The sequence below is a fragment of the Podarcis gaigeae genome (genome assembly GCF_964106915.1).
Source record: "Podarcis gaigeae genome assembly, chromosome: 1".
In the NCBI taxonomy this organism is placed as follows: domain Eukaryota; kingdom Metazoa; phylum Chordata; class Lepidosauria; order Squamata; family Lacertidae; genus Podarcis; species Podarcis gaigeae.
The window spans coordinates 120218262-120235967 of record NC_139678.1 but is presented as its reverse complement, the minus strand read 5'-3'; the positions used below and the strand labels follow the sequence as shown (position 1 = coordinate 120235967).

Sequence of the window (17706 nt, the reverse complement as noted above, 5' to 3'; positions counted from 1 at the left end):
TACAGTCCCTGATTTACAGAAAACTGTCCCAGTTTCTGATCTGATCTTGGAATGTCCTGCTTTTCCTTAGGATGTCCCTATTGTCAACAGAGAAATGTTTGAGGATCTGGAGTTATCCAGCCCCTGAGCCATCCGAAGAAATCCCTGTATAGGGAAGTGTTTTTTTAATGTTTTATGTTTTTATATATTTTTATATACGTTGGAAGCTGCCCAGAGTGACTGGAGCAAGGCAGTCAGATGGGTGGGGTATAATAATTTATTATTTCTACCCTGCCCATCTGGCTGGGCTTCCCCAGCCACTCTGGGCAGTTCTCAACCGAATATTAAAAACACAATACAGTGGTGCCTCGCAAGACGAAATTAATCCGTTCCGCGAGTCTCTTCGTCTTGCGGTTTTTTCGTCTTGCGAAGCACGGCTATTAGCGGCTTAGCGGCTTTAAGAAGAAGGAAACAAACTCGCAAGAACTCGCAAGACGTTTTTCGTCTTGCGAGGCATTCGTCTTGCGGGGCACCACTGTACAGCATTAAACATTAAAAACTTTCCTAAACAGGGCTGCCTTCAGATGTCTTTTAAAAGTAAGATAGTTGCTTATTTCCTTGACATCTGATGGGAGGGCATTCCACAGGGCAGGCACCACTATCGAGCAGGCCCTCTGCCTGGTTAATAAATAGTAGAATTATTATTATGGAAAAGGACGTCCCTGCTTTTATCAGAGAAATGTTGGAGGGTACGTTTCAGGTGCATTGCCTCTTGTATGCTTTTGTTAACACAAAATTTCATTTGTTTTAGTCCATTGCAGGGTATACAAGCATGTCATGTCGATTGCCTGGCTTTTTGTTTTTGTTTACTAAGCGTTCCTTGCATTTTTGCTACTGTTGTCTAATGTGGATTGTGTGTGATGTATCATTGCTGGTTGGACTGATTGTAAAGTTGTTTGTTTGTTTGTTTGTTTTAAAAAAGTGGTTCTAGTTCTCAATGAGCTGTTAAACCTGAATCAGGACTGTACCATTTTAGACAACTGGTAAGGGGCTTGTAAAGGGACGCGGGTGGCACTGTGGGTTAAACCACAGAGCATAGGGCTTGCCGATCAGAAGGTCGGCAGTTCAAATCCCTGTGATGGGGTGAGCTCCCGTTGCTCAGTCCCTGCTCCTGCCAACCTAGCAGTCTGAAAGCACGTCAAAGTGCAAGTAGATAAATAGGTACTGCTCCAGCGGGAAGGTAAATGGCATTTCCGTGCCCTGCTCTGGTTCTCCAGAAGCAGCTTAGTCATGCTGGCCACATGACCTGGGAGCTGTACGCCGGCTCCCTCGGCCAATAAAGCGAGATGAGCTCCGCAACCCCAGAGTCGGTCACAACTGGACCTAATGGTCAGGGGTCCCTTTACCTTTACCTAAGGGGCTTGTATGATTGTTCTTACAGATATGGCCTATAACTTGTTCATGGATTAAAAGCAATCTCTCAGCAAAAGGATAGAACATAGTCTTACCTGAATATGGCTGAAGAAGCCGACTTAAATTTGGGATTTTATTTTTCCTTTTTAAATTGATAATAAATGGAATAAGAAAACTCATTAGCTTTAGATATGCAATGTTTTTCCGGATCTCGACCTTTTTTTCTAGGTATTTCTTCACAAGTTTTTGTTGAAGAGCCAGCCTCTGCTGCAGCCTCTGGTATCCATGCATACTGAGGCTGTCCTCAGTCATCCTTATTGCATTACAAAGGTTGTATGCTGCATCAAACTTGAACACATTTTCATACTGCTGAACCTCTGTGGTGGCAAAAGTCAACTTAAGAAATATGTAGTCTGCAAACTGCATAAAGAATGCTTTTTCCTCTGGACTGTTAGGGTCATAAGTTGGATCTTCATTCAGGTTTTCCTCATAGATTCCTTGGAAATCTGGTTCTTTTGAAATATCCATTAGACCTATATCATACATATGTACACAAAAAGATATATAAATATATGAAATAAAAACAGATCAGTTAAATTACAGATATTCCCTGTCCTACATGGATAAGGACCAGACAGTTAAGTCCAGTCAAAGGCGACTATGGCGTTGCGGCGCTCATCTCACTTTCAAGCCGAGGGAGCTGGCGTTTGTCCACAGATGGCTTTCCGGGTTATGTGGCCAGCATGACTAAACTGCTTCTGGCACAACGGAACACTGTGATGGAAACCAGAGCGCACGGAAATGCCGTTTAGCTTCCTGCCGCAGCGGTACCTATTTATCTACTTGCACTGACGTGCTTTCGAACTGCTAGGTTGGCAGGAGCTGGGACAGAGCAATGGGAGCTCACTCCATTGTGGGGATTCGAACCGCCAACCTTCTGAATGACAAGCCCAAGAGACTCAGTGGTTTAGACCACAGCGCCACCCGCATACCTTTTTACCTACATGTATATACACACACATACATGTATATATATATATGCGCGCAAGTGAAACAACTGTAATTAGTATGTAAAAAAAATCTTAACACAAATAAAAGTTCACAGAAGTGGCTTTTTAAATCATACAGGATAACCTTGCACATCAAGAGAACTCCTCACTCACCCTTACTTTAATTTTTGTCAGGGCTTTTTTTCAGCCGGAACTCACCAGAATTCAGTTCTGGCACCTCTCAGATGGGCGCCATTGCCATTATAAGAGAACAAAGGAGGCATTCATGGGGAGTTCTGGAACCTCTGTTTCTAGAGAAATAGTGCTGATTTTCGTCAAGAAATTTGGAAACTATTAAATTCCCATTTACTTCTGTTTTAAATACAGGCACCCAAATTTAGCAAGCAGTATTCCAAGGCACCCTTTGGTGGGTGTTGCCAATGCAGATAAGAATTTGGATGCTCCTCATCTGTGCCACAGAGCTTATAACTAGTATGAGTAGGTACAATTTTCTACTTTAGGCAGCAACTTTTTTGTCCGGGCTTTGGATTTTCACCTCCTGAAATATGGCAACCCTATCTTACCAGCTTGACAGAACTCTGCACAGGCAGTTCTTTCTGTTTGAGGGATGCCGTCTGCGTCAATATCCATGCTAGAACGCCACAGTTCAGAGAATCTGACACGTTTTTCTTTGGGCATGTATGCCCCATGCCACAAGGCTTTTAGCATGTAATCCACAGTGATCAACATTTGTCCGATTCGCGTGTCAAAGTATGCTGGAGGGAGGGAGCAAGAAGTACTTTGGTCGTAATTAGCATCCAAACTGATGGACGGAATTTGGTTCAGACAGTAAATCCCAACAGACAACTCTCTGATGATCTGATGGATTTCTCTGCAGTCCAACTCTAAGTCGGGCTCCACGGGTGTTAGAAAAATAGCCGTTGGGACATTTATGCTTTTCATTTGTCTCAGCAGCCCAGTGGGGAGGTCCAACGTTTGGCGCAAGTTATCTTTGGTTGCCAGCCAGCTACAAAACGAAGTGGTCAGTAGTTCCTGAAGCTCGCTTCGCTCGTACTTCTCAAAGAAGGCACTTGCGTTTCTCTGCGCAGCTAGGTGGGCTAAATAAGTTGCCTCATCTGCTTGCTCATTCCTAAGCACTTGCTTTTTTAGTGGTCTCAGCATCATATTGCCTCTTTTTCTGTTCTATTGTTTCCTAGATACTTTAAAAAAAAGAGGGAGAGAGAATATGTAATGCATGTGAGTTAATCAAGTGGTTTATGGGTTGCTGGAACAGAAATATTGCTGTGAAAATAGGACTAAAACACAGAGCCTGAGTAGTATATTCCTTGACCTTTAACAAGGCATGTTTCTAAGCACAATTCAAAGTGTTGGTGTTGACCTTTAAAGCCCTGAACTGCCTCAGGCCAGTATGCCTGAAGGAGTGTCTCCACCTCCATCGTCCAGCCCAGATGCTGAGGTCCACCTCTGAGGGCCTTCTGGCAGTTTCCTCACTGTGAGATGTGAAGCTACAGGCAGAAGGCCTTCTTGGTAGTGGCACCCACCCTGTGGAACATCCTCCCATCAGATGTCAAGGAGATAGATAACTATACAACTTTTAGAAGACATCTGAAGGCAGCCCTATTTAGGGAAGGTTTTTAATGGTTGACGTTTTATTGTGCTTTTAATCAGGGCCGTCTTACCCAAAGGCTCTAAGGGTGCAGGGCACCCGGGTGTCATGCTCTCAGGGACGCCAGGCCGAGAGTCCGGGGCCCGAGAGTTGAGTCTGGGGAAGAGCCCACCTGTCAGTCGGAGCGCCGCGAGGGGCTTTTCTGCTGTGGGCGGCTCTGTGCCGTGAGTTTGGGGGGAGCGAGGCTGCGAGACGCTGAGGCAGCTGGCCGGCTCCACCTAGGACTGAGCAACCAGGGGGTGGGGGCAGGCAGATCTTTGCACCCTAGCACCGCATATGCTTAAGACAGTCCTGCTTTTAATACTTTGTTGGGAGCTGCCCAGAGTGGCAACCCAGCCAGATGGGCGGCATATAAACAATAACAGTGTAGAAATTACTGCCAGGTGAAGCTGGACACTCAGATAAGACTAGAGAAGAATGCCTCTCTAGAGGTGCATTTCTTTAGCTTTGGCCCCACCCTATTTCTTTGATGATAAGGTTTTTTTAAAAAAACAAACAAACCTGTTTTTAATATTTTAATTTGAATATTCAATATTACCTTTTAATTGCTGTAATCTGCACTGGGGGCTTAGGGTGGATAGCAGGCAATTAGTAAATAAATAATAGAAGTTTGCAACAACTAAGCAATTTCTTATGGGACAAGAAAGTCCCCTTAGATATACGTCTAGATAGCTGGGATTTGGCTGTCAAAAACTGCGTCCGGGCAGAAATCACCAAAAATGTCCTGGAAAATCTGGAGATAAGGCAACTGCCATGTTGGTATTGTAGATTGTGGCGAACTTTCTTAAAAAATACCTCAAAAATGTCTCAACAACTTGTGGCAAAACTTTAAAAAGCTTGACAACTTTGCCCCCCTGCTCCAAAAAATACCTCAACAACTATGACAAGCCTAGCCCTGACACCATTTTGAATTGGGCCCTTATGAAAGCTACCACAATAATATTATTATTGTCACCATTTCTATTTAAGCATGACCTGAAAAGTAAGGTAAAAGGAAAAGTATACTTGGTTACTGTTTTTTCTTTCTTTTTAAACTACCCACACTGGAACATGAAGGTATTGAAAAGCCTCAAGGGGAAAAACCACCTGCGATCTTGAACACCCATTCTAAACTGTATGTTTTCTGGATTGCAGGAGGTGGGTGTAGAGAGGGAGAGAAATGAAAGATTGCCGTAGTTAAGAGAGAAAGTGCAATATTGCCGAAATCTCAGAAGGAAAAATAGAAGCATCACCAGAAAAATGCTTTTCCAAATCCAGGCGGTGCATTCAAAAGACAAGCTTGCGCAGGTACCACAGCCAGCAACTGTGAGGCCTTGTCTCTTGACCCAGGTCTAGGGAACACCCACTTTTGTTTCCCTCAGCTGTTGTGTAGTAGACAATGTGGGAAGAGAGGCTGCTGACTAGATGTGGTAGCCATGGAAACCAAAGAACAATGAGGGAAGTCAACAGTGAGGGAGCCTGTGGGATGGAGTCAGTAAAAAGACTATTTTTGCTGGGCAATTTCCACCTTTTCTGTGGGGGCAGACAGCTCTTCAGTGGACCCAGACAACGTCGATGGTATTATGTGCTGTTTCTGAGTGTCCCTTCCACAGTTCAGTATGAAATAAGTATGCTAGGAACTTGTCTGCCTGCATCCGGTGGGATTTCGGACTCTGAAAGGCTGCCCCCTTCCCTATTTCACACTAAACAGCTTGCCTTTCCAAATAGAGAGGGATATCGTGGCCACACTAGAACTTTCCGTGGCCTAATCTAGGCAGCCTAGTCCAGGCATAGGCAAACTCTGCCCTCCAGATGTTTTCGGACTACATCTCCCATCATCCCTAGCTAGCAGGACCAGTGGTCAGGGATGATGGGAATTGTAGTCTCAAAACATCTGGAGGGCCGAGTTTGCCTATGCCTGTATTTATACTTCAAATTCTTAGTGGTTCTGTCAACAAATGCACAGCTGTTGTTAACAAGCTGAAAAATGACTCCCAAGAAATTAAAATCAGAGGAGTCTCGAGCTTTCGGCAAGGAGCCATCCCGCTCATGCTAGACAAAAAAGCAAATTTCCTTCATCCTCAAGGCAATTCTTCCTATATCACCTCCTGTGTTGCAATCCATTCTACAAAATAGCTCCAGATCTTCCATTTAAAAATATTAAGAACGTCAGGTCAGCGTGTTCCATGAGCAGTTTTACAACCATTCATTTTATTACGATCAACAAATCTCTTCAGATTACTTACAACCATTCCACAATTTAAAGAGAAACGTTTCTGCAATCGGGAGTAATCTTAATTTCATTTCAGGATTCCCTCTCCTCCAAAAGTGATTATTCCTATGGTATGAAAACAGTAGCTTTTAATTCTTGAATTCAAAATTGCATTCATCTGCACAAAAAAAGGTTGTGATCTGTTTCGTGTTTCCCCCCCAAGGCCCACACTGAACTTGGGTTGTAGTGAATTTGCATTAGCGAGTAGGTTACTTCTGGAATTAGTTCCTACAGTGGAATTCTTAACTCTGCTTTCAGTTGCTTTTGTGCTGCTCTTCAAACATCAGTTGCATAATTTTCTTCCAGCTCAAGTGGGGAGTTTAGGGATAAGTGTGGGTCAAAGAACCTGGAAAGAGATTTTGGCACCTGATCACTGTTGCAACAGTAATTTATTATCCACATTGAACAATACGATGACTGCAGCAAACCTTTGTTGATATATTCATTCTAGTGAGGTTTTCTTGGCATCTGAACCAGTTTTGTTGTCATTTACATCAACATCTCTGCCAGCAACTGCACCATGTCTTTATTTCAGGTGCAGCTGCAGTATGGATCTACCCAATAAAAATGCACTCCGATCTTGGACCACCACACCATCTTTCCCCTCTTATGCAAAGGAAACTGGTGGGAGCAAGACAGCAAGTAGCTATGATGTCCTTGAGAAGAGGAAGAAAATGGAACTGCCCATCATCAGACTCTTCTCCTCTAGCGCCCCTGAGGGCGGCTGCCCAAATTTACAGGCAGTATACTTTAGCAAAGATGCTAAGCAATTTTGGTCCTATTAGAAAATTCAGTCCACCCGCTCTATAGGCTTCTTCACAAAGGTACATGCTGCTCCTACACTCAGTATTTATGCCAGTGGTTTTCGTAATTTTTATTTGATTTTACAACTGTAAAATTATAACAATATCAAATACACACTATTGTCATATTTTTCAACTGTATCTTATTTCTTCACCCGTATTTTAAGTGTCTCCATGTTATCCAATGCATTTGTTACAAGCATTGTTAAAATCCTAGAGTTTTCATTTGCTTACAGTGGTCTCTTAAATACATTATAAATCTTTTCCATTATTTCTTAAAACTTTTGCCTTCTTGGTTCCCGAGTGTTCCGGTCAGTTTTGCCATTTCGGCATAGTCCAACAGCTTAGTTTGCCATTCTTATCTGCTAGGGACTTTCATCTTCTTTCCACCTCTGGGCTCATAGCATCCGTGTGGCCGCCGCTGCATAAATGAAACGTATTTTCTGCCAGTGGCACCCTGGGGTGCCTTGAAGGATGGTCAGGGTGCCACGGGCAACACTGGCCTCTGTCCCTGCTCTGATGCCCTCTTGCATCTCTGCCTCCCAAAGGCTTGCACAGCTGTTTGTTGCAGCAGCCCTGACTACAAGCTCTGCAGGCAAATGGTGACTTTGGGAGGCACCTCTCTTTGGAGAAGGGGGGACATCTCAGAGACCAGGGACAGCAGCAGCAACTGCCTGGAGGACTCCCAAGGAGAGGGGAGAGGCGGCTGAGTGAACACTCCACAAGGGTGTTTGAAAAAGGGTGAGAGGCTGCCAGCTGGTCAAGGAAGCTGTGGACTCAAAAAGGTTAAAAACCTCTGCTCTATGTGATAAGACATATTCTGCAGGAACAAAAAATGTGCACTGGGAATAACTGTACAGTGGTACCTCGGGTTAAGTACTTAATTCGTTCTGGAGGTCCGTTCTTAACCTGAAACTCTGTGTGTGTGTGTGTGTGTATATATATATATATATATATATATATATATATATATATATATATATAATTTATTCATTTTCAAATACAATGGACCTCCTGCTGCTGCCGTGCCGCCAGAGCACAATTTCTGTTCTTATCCTGAAGCAAAGTTCTTAACCCGAGGTACTATTTCTGGCTTAGCGGAGTCTGTAACCTGAAGTGTATGTAACCTGAAGCATATGTAACCCGAGGTACCACTGTACAAGTATGCAGAGCCAGCATTGACCAATGGCTCCTTATGGAGAGATACTTGGGAACTAATACACTGGCATTGTATAATACCTTTTTACAAGTGTACAGCTTAAACTGTTTGCACACACAGAGCAGCTGTATAACCTTTCAACTACTTGCTGCTTCCCTTTGTGGAATCTACTTGAGTGTCTGCTTCGATGCCCTTGGCTAAGATGTATGACTACATTAATGAATATACAGAGTCCGAGACTTTTAAAAACCCCTTTATTGTCTTTCATGTTCACAACACAGAATCATCTTTCAGAACAAACCAGGGACCATCAAGCTAGCTAGTCATGACAACATTCCACTGAAGCCAACAGTGGATTGTGACTCCATACATTTGTTCTCAGCGGGATCTCTAGCACTGATCCTGCACACATTAACTCAAAAGTAAGTCCCAGTGCTGATCCCACCGGGGCTGACTCCCAATTAAGCACACTGGCTGTATCTGTCATTTCCTGGATTGTGACTACCGTGTGAGTGAGTTCGTAACAGGCTTCCCAGAATCCTGTACGCAGCTACTCGACTGGAAGTGACTGGAGTCTTGTACACTTGTCAGATGCCTTTTCGCTGCTGTTTTCCATTTTTGCAATCCTGGAACCAAACTGCATGGCCCTCTTTGGCAGGACCGATGAAGCTGTCAAGCCAAGCTCAGCCGCTGCCAGGCGGAGAAGCAATTTCTCCCCGATGCCTCGACGTAGAGTCAAGTTTGCTTTCTCCCAGATGGGAAGAGAATTGAGAAAAGATACTACTTCTTCGTCAAGAAACGGAAACCTAAAATGAAAAGAAAAGAAAACCAAGCAAAACTTATTTTTCAAGAGAATTCAAAAATAAATTGCAAATAATATTTTTGGAAAAATCCTTGAATCGACTGATTTGGCGGTTACAATCAGAGCTAATTAGTAGTTTCCTATAAGTATCCAAATGTGTGAATTATTCATAAAGGTAAAGGACCCCTGACAGTTAAGTCCAGTCGTGGATGACTCTGGGGTTGCGGTGCTCATCTCGCTTTACAGGCCGAGGGAGCTGGCGTTTGTCCGCAGACAGTTTTTCCGGGTCATGTGGCTAGGATGAGTAAGCAGAGCACGGAAATGCCGTTTACCTTCCCGCCAGAGCGGTACCTATTTATCTAGGTTGGCAGGAGCTGGGATCTAGCAACGGGAACTCACCCCGTTGCGGGGATTCGAACCGCGACCTTCTGATCAGCAAGCCCAAGAGGCTCAGTGGTTTAGACTTTAGCGCCACCCGCGTATTCATACATGCACCTATTAAAAAAACCAAGCAGCTCAGAGCTAGACACGCATACTGTGGGAAACTGTGGAGAGACACATCCTTCTGAGATGCGTAAACTGAAGGTCAATCCAGATAAGACAGAGTGGGCAGTTTCTTAGACCGGATGGATGGGAGGTTGCCTGCTCTTGATGAGGATACACACCATCTGAAGGAGCAGGTACACAGTTTTTTTTTTGGGGGGGGTACGTCTGTATTCTGTTGCTTGAGGCTCAGGTGGCCTCGATGACATACAGCCCCTTCCATCAGCTTTGGCTGGTGGCCCAGCTGTGCCCTTATCTGGACAGGGATAGCCTAACTTCTGTCACCCATGCTCTGGTAAACTCTAGGATAGATTACTGCAACACAATATACGTGGTGCTGCCTCTGAAGATGGATCGGAAACTAGTGCACAATTCCGCAGCCAGGTTGCTCAAGAGGGCAAGATGGTTACACCGATCCTGGTCTGAACAGGCTGCCAATAAGTTTCTGGGTTCAATTAAGAGTGCTTGCTTTGACCTATAAAGCCTTAAACGGCTCAGGACCATGATACCTCTCCCCATATGAACCAATCTTGAACCCTGCAATCTTCGTGTGCCTCCTTCACAACAGGTCTGGAAGACGGCAACATGAGAACAGGCTTTTTCTGTGGTGGCTCCCTGTCTGTGGAATGCTCTCCTGAAGGAGATTCAGCCGGTGCCCTCATTGCATATACAGTGGTACCTCTGGTTACATACTTAATTCGTTCTGGAGGTCTGTTCTTAACCTGAGACACCACTTTAGCTAATGGGGCCTCCCACTGCTGCCGTGCTGGCGCTACATGATTTCTGTTCTCATCCTGAAGCAAAGTTCTTAACCCGAGGTACTATTTCTGGGTTAGCGGAGTGTGTAACCTGAAGCGTATGTAACCCGAGGTACCACTGTACAGTGGACGCTCGGGTTGCAAACGTGATCCGTGCCGGATGCACGTTCGCAACCCACAGCGTCCGCAACCCGCAGTGGCGCGTCTGCGCGGGTTGCAATTCAGTGCTTCTGTGCATGCATGACCGCCAAAACCCAGGTCATGTGGCCAGCAGGACTAAACCACTTCTGGCACAACTGGACAGTGTGACAGAAATCAGAGTGCACAGAAACGGCATTTACCTTCCCGCCGCAGCTGTACCCATTTATCTACTTGCACTGGTCTGCTTTCGAATTGCTAGGTTGGCAGGAGCTGGGACAGGGCAACGAGAGCTCACTCCATCACAGGGATTTGAACCGCCAACCTTCCGATCGGCAAGCCAAGCCCAAGAGGCTCAGTGGTTTAGATCACAGCGCCACAAGTTCCTGCATGTATTTAGGTGCCAAGCAAAAACATTCCTCTTCTCCCAGACCTTTGGCTAATGAAACAATCTATGGCCTTTTAAACCGGTGGGGATGGGGAATTGATTTCATTTGTTATTATGGTATGTATTTTTTGTCTTTTTATACTGAAAAGCGCCTTGTGATCCTCAGATGAAGGGCAGTATAGAAATTTAATAAATCAACATCATCACCATCACTTCAACTTGCTGCACCTGAATGACATAATGCTAACAAAATATCCTCAGTTATGATGATTTTAAAAGAAATAGCCCAGTCACTTCCCGCTCCAAACAGCTTACCTAGCTTCTTTGCCATGATCCCCAATAACTCTATCATCTCGGCCAAGGTTCCTAGATGAAATTCGCCCCAGTTCCATTTCCAGTTCTTCATTCAATCCCTCCAAACCATGTTTTTCAAAGCAAGCCCGGTGCCTAGAATAGCCGGCAAGCTGCTCATCTGCTCCAATTCCAGTAAGTACAATCTGCAACAGAGCACAACTTGCAGTCTTAGCATTTATTTACTCAACCAGCTGTACCCTAAAACACTTTTACTCCGCAATATTTTGCATTTACTTTGGTAAATCTAATTATAGCTACATACAAACTAAACTCTATTTAGATAAGGGAGCTACAAGTAAAGAGTTTTATAAGGTTCAATTCTGTTCCAATGAACAACTGGCGATCTATTTAGACAGGAGCAGAACTGCATTTTATTCAGCTGGAAATATGCAGAAGATGACTATGCCAGATTTTCATCCCATTTAAATCATAGAGCCATCATCGTTACAAAAAGAATACAGTAAGCGGTGTTCAAAACTCCCATTGCTCTAGGCGCACTTCGCAACTGGGAATTTCATTAGTACAAGCAGATTCTGAGCTCTGGGCACAGTACTGCACCTAAGATTTCAGATTAAAACTGCACAGTGGAAGAAAAGGAGGACCTTTTTCTGCCTCCCCACTTCCAGCCACTTTCTGAAGAATATAGAAGAGACCTTCTTAGGAATATTAGGGAGGTGGGCAGGAGGACTCAACCATGTGAAAAATGAACGTATTTTAACTGCAGTTCATTCATTTTCAGTTTGTATTCTTGTTATAAAAAAGTATGCCTAGACATTCCGTTGGTGTACCCATTAACTTAGGTTTAAGGTGCCATTTAGCTCCTAACTTTCGTATCTCAGTTTCTATCAGTGACAGTAAGCCCGTAACTTACTTACACGCATCTATCTTGTCCACATTCAATTTTACATGTGTGGCAAAAGAGCTAATAAAATAAAAAGGAACTGCACAGTTATGCCCGGAGTGAGTAAGCAGGGCTCACTCCCTTGTAGGCTTAGGATTGCAATACCAACTATGGAGTAAAAATAGATGTGTGTAAGAGAGTCATTAAGTCATAAATCGATAGCTAGCATTATACCTTCGCAACGCTTTTATATGGCCTTATATCTCCCTGACTGGTAATCAGGCCTTCTCCTCTGGAAGCAAACCACACAGCACAACCGATGCTATCATCCAGAACAGTGCCCAAGGGATAAACTAAATGACTTATGTGTTGTCGTCTCATTGCTTTTAACTCCTCAAGAGTAACGTTGATTTCCACGAAATTCCACGATCTGGAAGGACTGATGGTTTTCAGTTCTTCCAGGCCTGCCTTGCCGGTAATTCTATCAGGCACGTTAAAAGATGACGAAGAGCCACATTTCACAATACCGGTGTCATCGAAGCATCCCTGACTAGGGGGCGACTGTTTCTGTTCCTTGCTCTGTTTCTTGGTGGAACTGCTTTGCCTTCCTTGCTCTGTTACCTTGAAGGCCACATTGAGAAGATCAATGGGTTCTTCTGAAGGAACGTGCCTGTCAGCAAGGACTGCTAGGAGAATGGAATCAATGCCCCCAGAAAACAGCACCGCAACATGGGGTTTCCTCAGAGCTGCTCCTGACATTTCTCCTCTTAAATGATCGGCCTCTCTAGCCAGACATAAAACTCGTCTCTCGACTGCTCTACTCAACACGTCAATAAACTGGCGAACGAGTTCCTTCTTATGGTGCTCTGCAAGAAACATCTGCAGAACTTCCACATCTGCTACATTGTCGGTAAAATCAAATAACCGGGACTCCTCCTGTGTGTTAAGGGACTCCTTATTTAACGGAATGACAGGCGCTATCAACGTGTGTGAGTCATTCACCACAAGAGACACGTAACTTGGGGAATATTTGCAAGCCATATTTAAGTCACCCAGGACTGCATTCTCGGTAGCATTCTGCCTGGAAGGGTATTTCCAAGGATACAGCGTTAAAGTCACCACTTTGGATGCAGCGCAGGCCTTGAGATCCAATCTGAAGATTCCCGATGCCGGAACTTCCTGCCACGGATTACCAGAGACGGCACTTACGGAAGAAAGAACGAGAACTTTGTCTACCTCTTTATTGAACTGCCACAGCAGACTGCGGCGGCCAAAGAAGTCTCTGCCGAACCACAAGCAATGCTCCGACGCCTGATAAAAAACAAAAGACCATGGACCCTGAATGGAAGATAACACTGACAAAACGTCCGATTCACGGCGGCACGTGCAAAGTTGCCGAAAAATAATTTGAGTGTCGTTCTCTTCAGCCGTTACAGGAACACCGCTGAAGATTTCCCCATTCCAAAGAAACACATTGCCACTCGTAGGATCTTCCACAGGCTGTGGAGTCAACTGTCCCCTTAAGTGAAGCACATGGCCAGAAAATAAGCAGTGGTATGGAAGTTGGGGTACAGTCTTTATCAGTTGTTGACTACTATTGGGTCCTCTTCTCCTAAGATTACATAAAATATCCTCTTGCAAGAAACAGCCGTCAGGGGGACGTACAGACAAGCTGACAACACAGCAAATTCCACACATTGTAAAGGCGTGTTTGAGGCCTTAGCTTATTTCTTGATTTTGACTTTCTCCAAATTCTCCATTTCCTGATGCGCCTTCTTCAGTTCATCTAATGTGTCTGTAAAAAAGAGAGGAAAACCTGTATTTAGCGCATCAGTTAAAAACTGCACAATAAAAGCGTTATAAAGTATTCTAGGCAGTCCATAACGGCATGCTCTAAAAGTCCAATTATTGCCAAATTTAAAATGCACACTTTCAACTGTGTCCACGATCCAGAAATCTGCAATAACAAGAAGGGGAACAACTCCTCCAATCAAATGGGACTGGGCAGGAGCAGGAAAAGGGGGGTGGGGTGCCAATATGTAATCTATGTTCCAGCTAACAGCAGGGAAGGAAACACAATAGTTGCATCAGAAGACTCATTCTGCTAGTATTCTCATGGGCATCTGCACCAGAGCCTGAAAATTCAGAGCTGTGGGTTACAGAACCCTTTTGAACACATGGCAAAGGTATGAATAAAAAAAAGAGGATAGGAAAACAGGAACTTGTATCACATAACTCCATAGCATATTTTTTCCCCACCAGATATAGCTCTTTAATTTCACTTCTGTAAAATTTAGCAACAGCAGTATCTGAGCTTGCTATATTCCAAATCCTGATATTTTTGTATTACAGAAATGAACTCCTTTCAGATGATTTATGATCACACCCCCATGCTAAAAACTGATATGAAGATAGCTTCTTTCATATAAGAATTTACATTTTATAACGAAACCCATCCATCAATTCACCCTTTTTATTTTGTTGAGGTAAGCTGGCTTCTTAAATCTATATTTAAGCATCATTCTAATTGATTCTAACCTTAATCTCAACCACATATGAAGAATATTTTAATCTTCTTTCCTTCTTAGTATCAGAAACCCCGTAAATATACAACTTTGATCCTCAGTAAATCTGAGCTTTCTGATCTATCTGTCTAACTATCTATCTATCTATGGCTATTTTCAGACTAGTGATATGCTTCCCACAATCACACAACACACTTTATATGGGTCCAAGGATCAAAAATTCTTAACTGGTTCATGAAAAACAGGCCCCATAGAACTAATCATCATAAATATTTCTGGATGGTTGCCTACACTCTAATGATGATGATGATGACTTATATTAAGGACGTAATTGGGCATATATAAAGGAACGCTATCTGTACAAGTGTAATACCATGTAAAATCCGTACTATGTAACATCACGCAACTTCTCTACATCCAATCACAAATAAAAAATTAAGAGAGCCAAGGAACATACTTTTGCATTCGGATAGTGTTTGGGTTCTGTCTGCTAGAAAAAATATGTTGCTGTTGGGCTGCTGCCTGTAAACTTTCTGCAAAACAAGAAGAAAACAAGTAGGTTTAACTACACTGGTGTTCTTATTTCTGAGGTTTTTGTTATTGTTTTTGAATTCTGGTCTTAAATTACAATTGATTTTTTTAAAAAAAATAAAATCAGAAATCGCCTTCTTTCTCTACCATTTTTCAGGGAGGGGTATCTTGCTAGATTATAGAAGTCTATAAGCAGGTTTATCTTAATTTTTTTTACAAAGCTTTGACACAAGAGTAGCGTGATTAAATTTCCTGTTTCGACATTTCTAGAGACCCATGAAGTAGTTGCCGATTTGCACGTACATTGCAGATATCTTTCAGAACAAAAGTGGAAGGTACAAAAGCTATCACAACTCAGTTTACTCTGTGCACTGCTGCAGTTATGCGCAAATCTGGACACATATTCAAAGCTCCCTAGGTTTCTTCATATACAGTTAGTTATAATTTAGCAAAAGGAATTACCCGGTTCTTCTTCAAGTTGGAAACTTCATCAACTACAACTTTTTGCTCTTTAATCTGCAACAAAAGGGAAAAGAAACTGAGAAAATGCAAATGTTCTGCTACTAAATTCAATACCGCCAATACACTTGGCCATTACAGGAGCACAGCATGTGGCTGGACTTGAAGGCAAACTTTTGATTTTCCTTACAGCATTAATGGGAAGAAGCAACGTGGTTGCACTTTCTGCAAATGCACAGTAATAGAAATTCTGCTTTATTGATGTGTGTTTCTGTGTTGAAGGCAGCAGCTATGCCTTGAGAATTAACAACTCCATGAATTAGACTCTCATGATTTGCAAGACATAGTTGTTGCATCAACAGGATGGCACAAGTGCATGTTTCCTCAGAAGTAAATCCCACTGTGTACAACAGAGCTTTCTTTCTAATAAGTGTGTTTAGGGATTCAGTTGTAAGATAACGAACTGCTGACATCATGATGTTAAAATGACAGAGCAAGTTCTTTTATCTCTCACTTGACAGCAGAGCTTAACGCTTGCTCAAGATTCTTCCACCAGAAACAATGCAAACACAGCAACAATTTAGGGCGCCTCTGTGTGACAGTTTCCCATGGATTTGGTGCTGCTCATGCACAATGTTAGAAACTAAGATATGAAAGTTAGGAGCTAAAGGCACCTTAAACCTAGGTTATGGGCGCAACAATGGAATGTCTAGGTGCGTTTACAAACCTGAAAATGAATGAACTGCGGCTAAAATATTATGTTCATTTTTCACATGGTCTAGTCCTTCTCCTGCCCACCCCCCTATTATTCTTAAGAGGGTCTCTTCTCCAGTCTACAGACCGTAGCTGGAAGTGAGGAGGCAGAAAAAGGTCCTCCTTTTCTTCCACTGTGCAGTTTTAAACTGAAATCTTAGGCGCAGTACTGCGCCCACAGCTCAGAAACTGCTGGCGCTAATGAACTTCTCTGTCGCAAAATGCACCCAGAACAATGGGACTTTCGAACACTGCTCATGCATACAAGTTTTATTTTGTAAAAAGAATTGTTATTGTTTTCCACTAACAATATAACATCAACCAAGCATAGAGAAACAGCAGAGCACAAATATTGTACCAATATACTATATCAAGCCATATTCATAAAAGCGGAGGTAGCTGACCGTTGCAGCTGCCCACCTCACAATGGAAAATTGCCACGATACATTTATAAAGAACACGGTTGTTACAGAAGGCAAATGAAGCTGCATGCAAGTTTTACGCAACAACCACACAACACTGCCTTCATGAAAATGCTGCCCCTCATTATTTCTCCATTTAATCTGAGTTTACCATTTGCACAGAAATCCCAGCAAGTTTCAAAACAGCAGCAAAAAACAAAACAACGAAAATGCTAAATTCTGATTAAATGGGGAAAACCACAGCTTGGCCTTTTGGTGAGGACAATATCAGGTGGATGCTGCAAATGCATAAACAAAAACCAAAACCAAACAAACCCACATCCCCAAACCCCACTTGCATCCATGAACAGCACCAATTCCATAACAAACCAAAGTGTTGGATGACCATCTCCCTCTGTTAAGGTTATGCCTTTCCCATTCACCTTTCTGTTGAGCTCCTCTTTGTCATACAGCTTCATCTCCTCTGCCTTTTGCGGTATTTGGCTCGACATTTGCTGCAAGTCCGTGGTATTCCAAGGCCACCCACACTTCTTTTTCGGTGCGATCAGCAGTTGCTTTTTCGACGGATGAAAATCGCGCCTCAAAACCAGCCAGGATCATGAGATCTGAAGGAAAAGAAGGGGGAAAAGCTTCAGGATCAAGCCAGAGGCCCATGTAGTCGAGCATCCTGTTCTCACAGTGGCCAAACTGATTCCTGTAGGAAGCACACAAGCAAGACCTGAACAGCGCAGTGCTCTCCACACCTGTGAATCACAGCAACTGGTACTTAAGAGTCACAATGCCCCCCCCCAGTGGGATGGGGAGATGGGTTACCAAAAGGGGCATCTGAACTGCAGTGACCTCGCTGCTGCCTCAGCCCCACTTCTTCCCCTCCTGCCTCCGTAAGGGGTGTCAGGGAGGCCAAGTAAGCA

At 43.5% G+C, this 17706-nt stretch overlaps 2 protein-coding genes and 1 long non-coding RNA gene across 6 annotated transcripts in view; 1 reads left to right on the top strand and 2 right to left on the bottom strand.

Annotated features, from left to right (window-relative positions):
- Nucleotides 1–5456, bottom strand: part of ANKAR (ankyrin and armadillo repeat containing) — a 41919-nt gene extending 36463 nt beyond the window's left edge. The window contains exons 1-3 of one of the 3 annotated variants that reach the window (XM_083703973.1): nucleotides 5301–5456; nucleotides 2966–3594; nucleotides 1488–1925 (exon numbers count right to left, since the gene is read on the bottom strand). In XM_083703973.1, coding sequence (XP_083560099.1) covers nucleotides 1488–1925; nucleotides 2966–3566 — 1039 coding nt within the window. In that variant the 5' untranslated portion in view covers nucleotides 3567–3594; nucleotides 5301–5456. Of the gene's footprint in view, nucleotides 1–1487; nucleotides 1926–2965; nucleotides 3602–5300 lie in introns of all 3 variants that reach the window. The other 2 variants (XM_083703972.1, XM_083703974.1) reach the window with 2 other exon arrangements.
- Nucleotides 5457–5512: 56 nt separating this feature from the next.
- LOC310833618 lies at nucleotides 5513–8633 on the top strand. Its single transcript, XR_014558847.1, has 3 exons — nucleotides 5513–5625; nucleotides 6855–7143; nucleotides 8576–8633. It is a non-coding gene; the product is annotated as an uncharacterized lncRNA (long non-coding RNA).
- ASNSD1 (asparagine synthetase domain containing 1) lies at nucleotides 8522–17397 on the bottom strand. 2 transcript variants are annotated; one of them, XM_083708939.1, is made up of 5 exons: nucleotides 17218–17397; nucleotides 15624–15677; nucleotides 12340–13900; nucleotides 11226–11407; nucleotides 8522–9087 (listed from the first exon to the last, which is right to left on the bottom strand). In XM_083708939.1, the coding sequence occupies exons 3-5, from the start codon at nucleotides 13801–13803 to the stop codon at nucleotides 8832–8834; spliced, it is 1902 nt and encodes a 633-aa protein (XP_083565065.1). In that variant the 5' UTR covers nucleotides 13804–13900; nucleotides 15624–15677; nucleotides 17218–17397; the 3' UTR covers nucleotides 8522–8831. The 2 variants fall into 2 exon arrangements, with proteins under 2 accessions (XP_083565065.1, XP_083565064.1); XM_083708938.1 differs by lacking the exons at nucleotides 15624–15677; nucleotides 17218–17397 and adding an exon at nucleotides 15088–15163.
- Nucleotides 17398–17706: the final 309 nt, after the last annotated feature.

What these genes read in the sequence shown, in the direction of transcription:
- ASNSD1 (XM_083708939.1), bottom strand. Translation starts at nt 13,803, where the DNA reads ATGTGTGGAATTTGCTGTGTTGTCAGCTTGTCTGTACGTCCCCCTGAC. An exon ending in CATATAAAAGCGTTGCGAAG is followed by an intron (nt 11,408 to 12,339) that starts GTATAATGCTAG and finishes GCTCTGTTGCAG; the next exon opens with ATTGTACTTACTGGAATTGG. An exon ending in GATCATGGCAAAGAAGCTAG is followed by an intron (nt 9,088 to 11,225) that starts GTAAGCTGTTTG and finishes TTTTCATTTTAG; the next exon opens with GTTTCCGTTTCTTGACGAAG.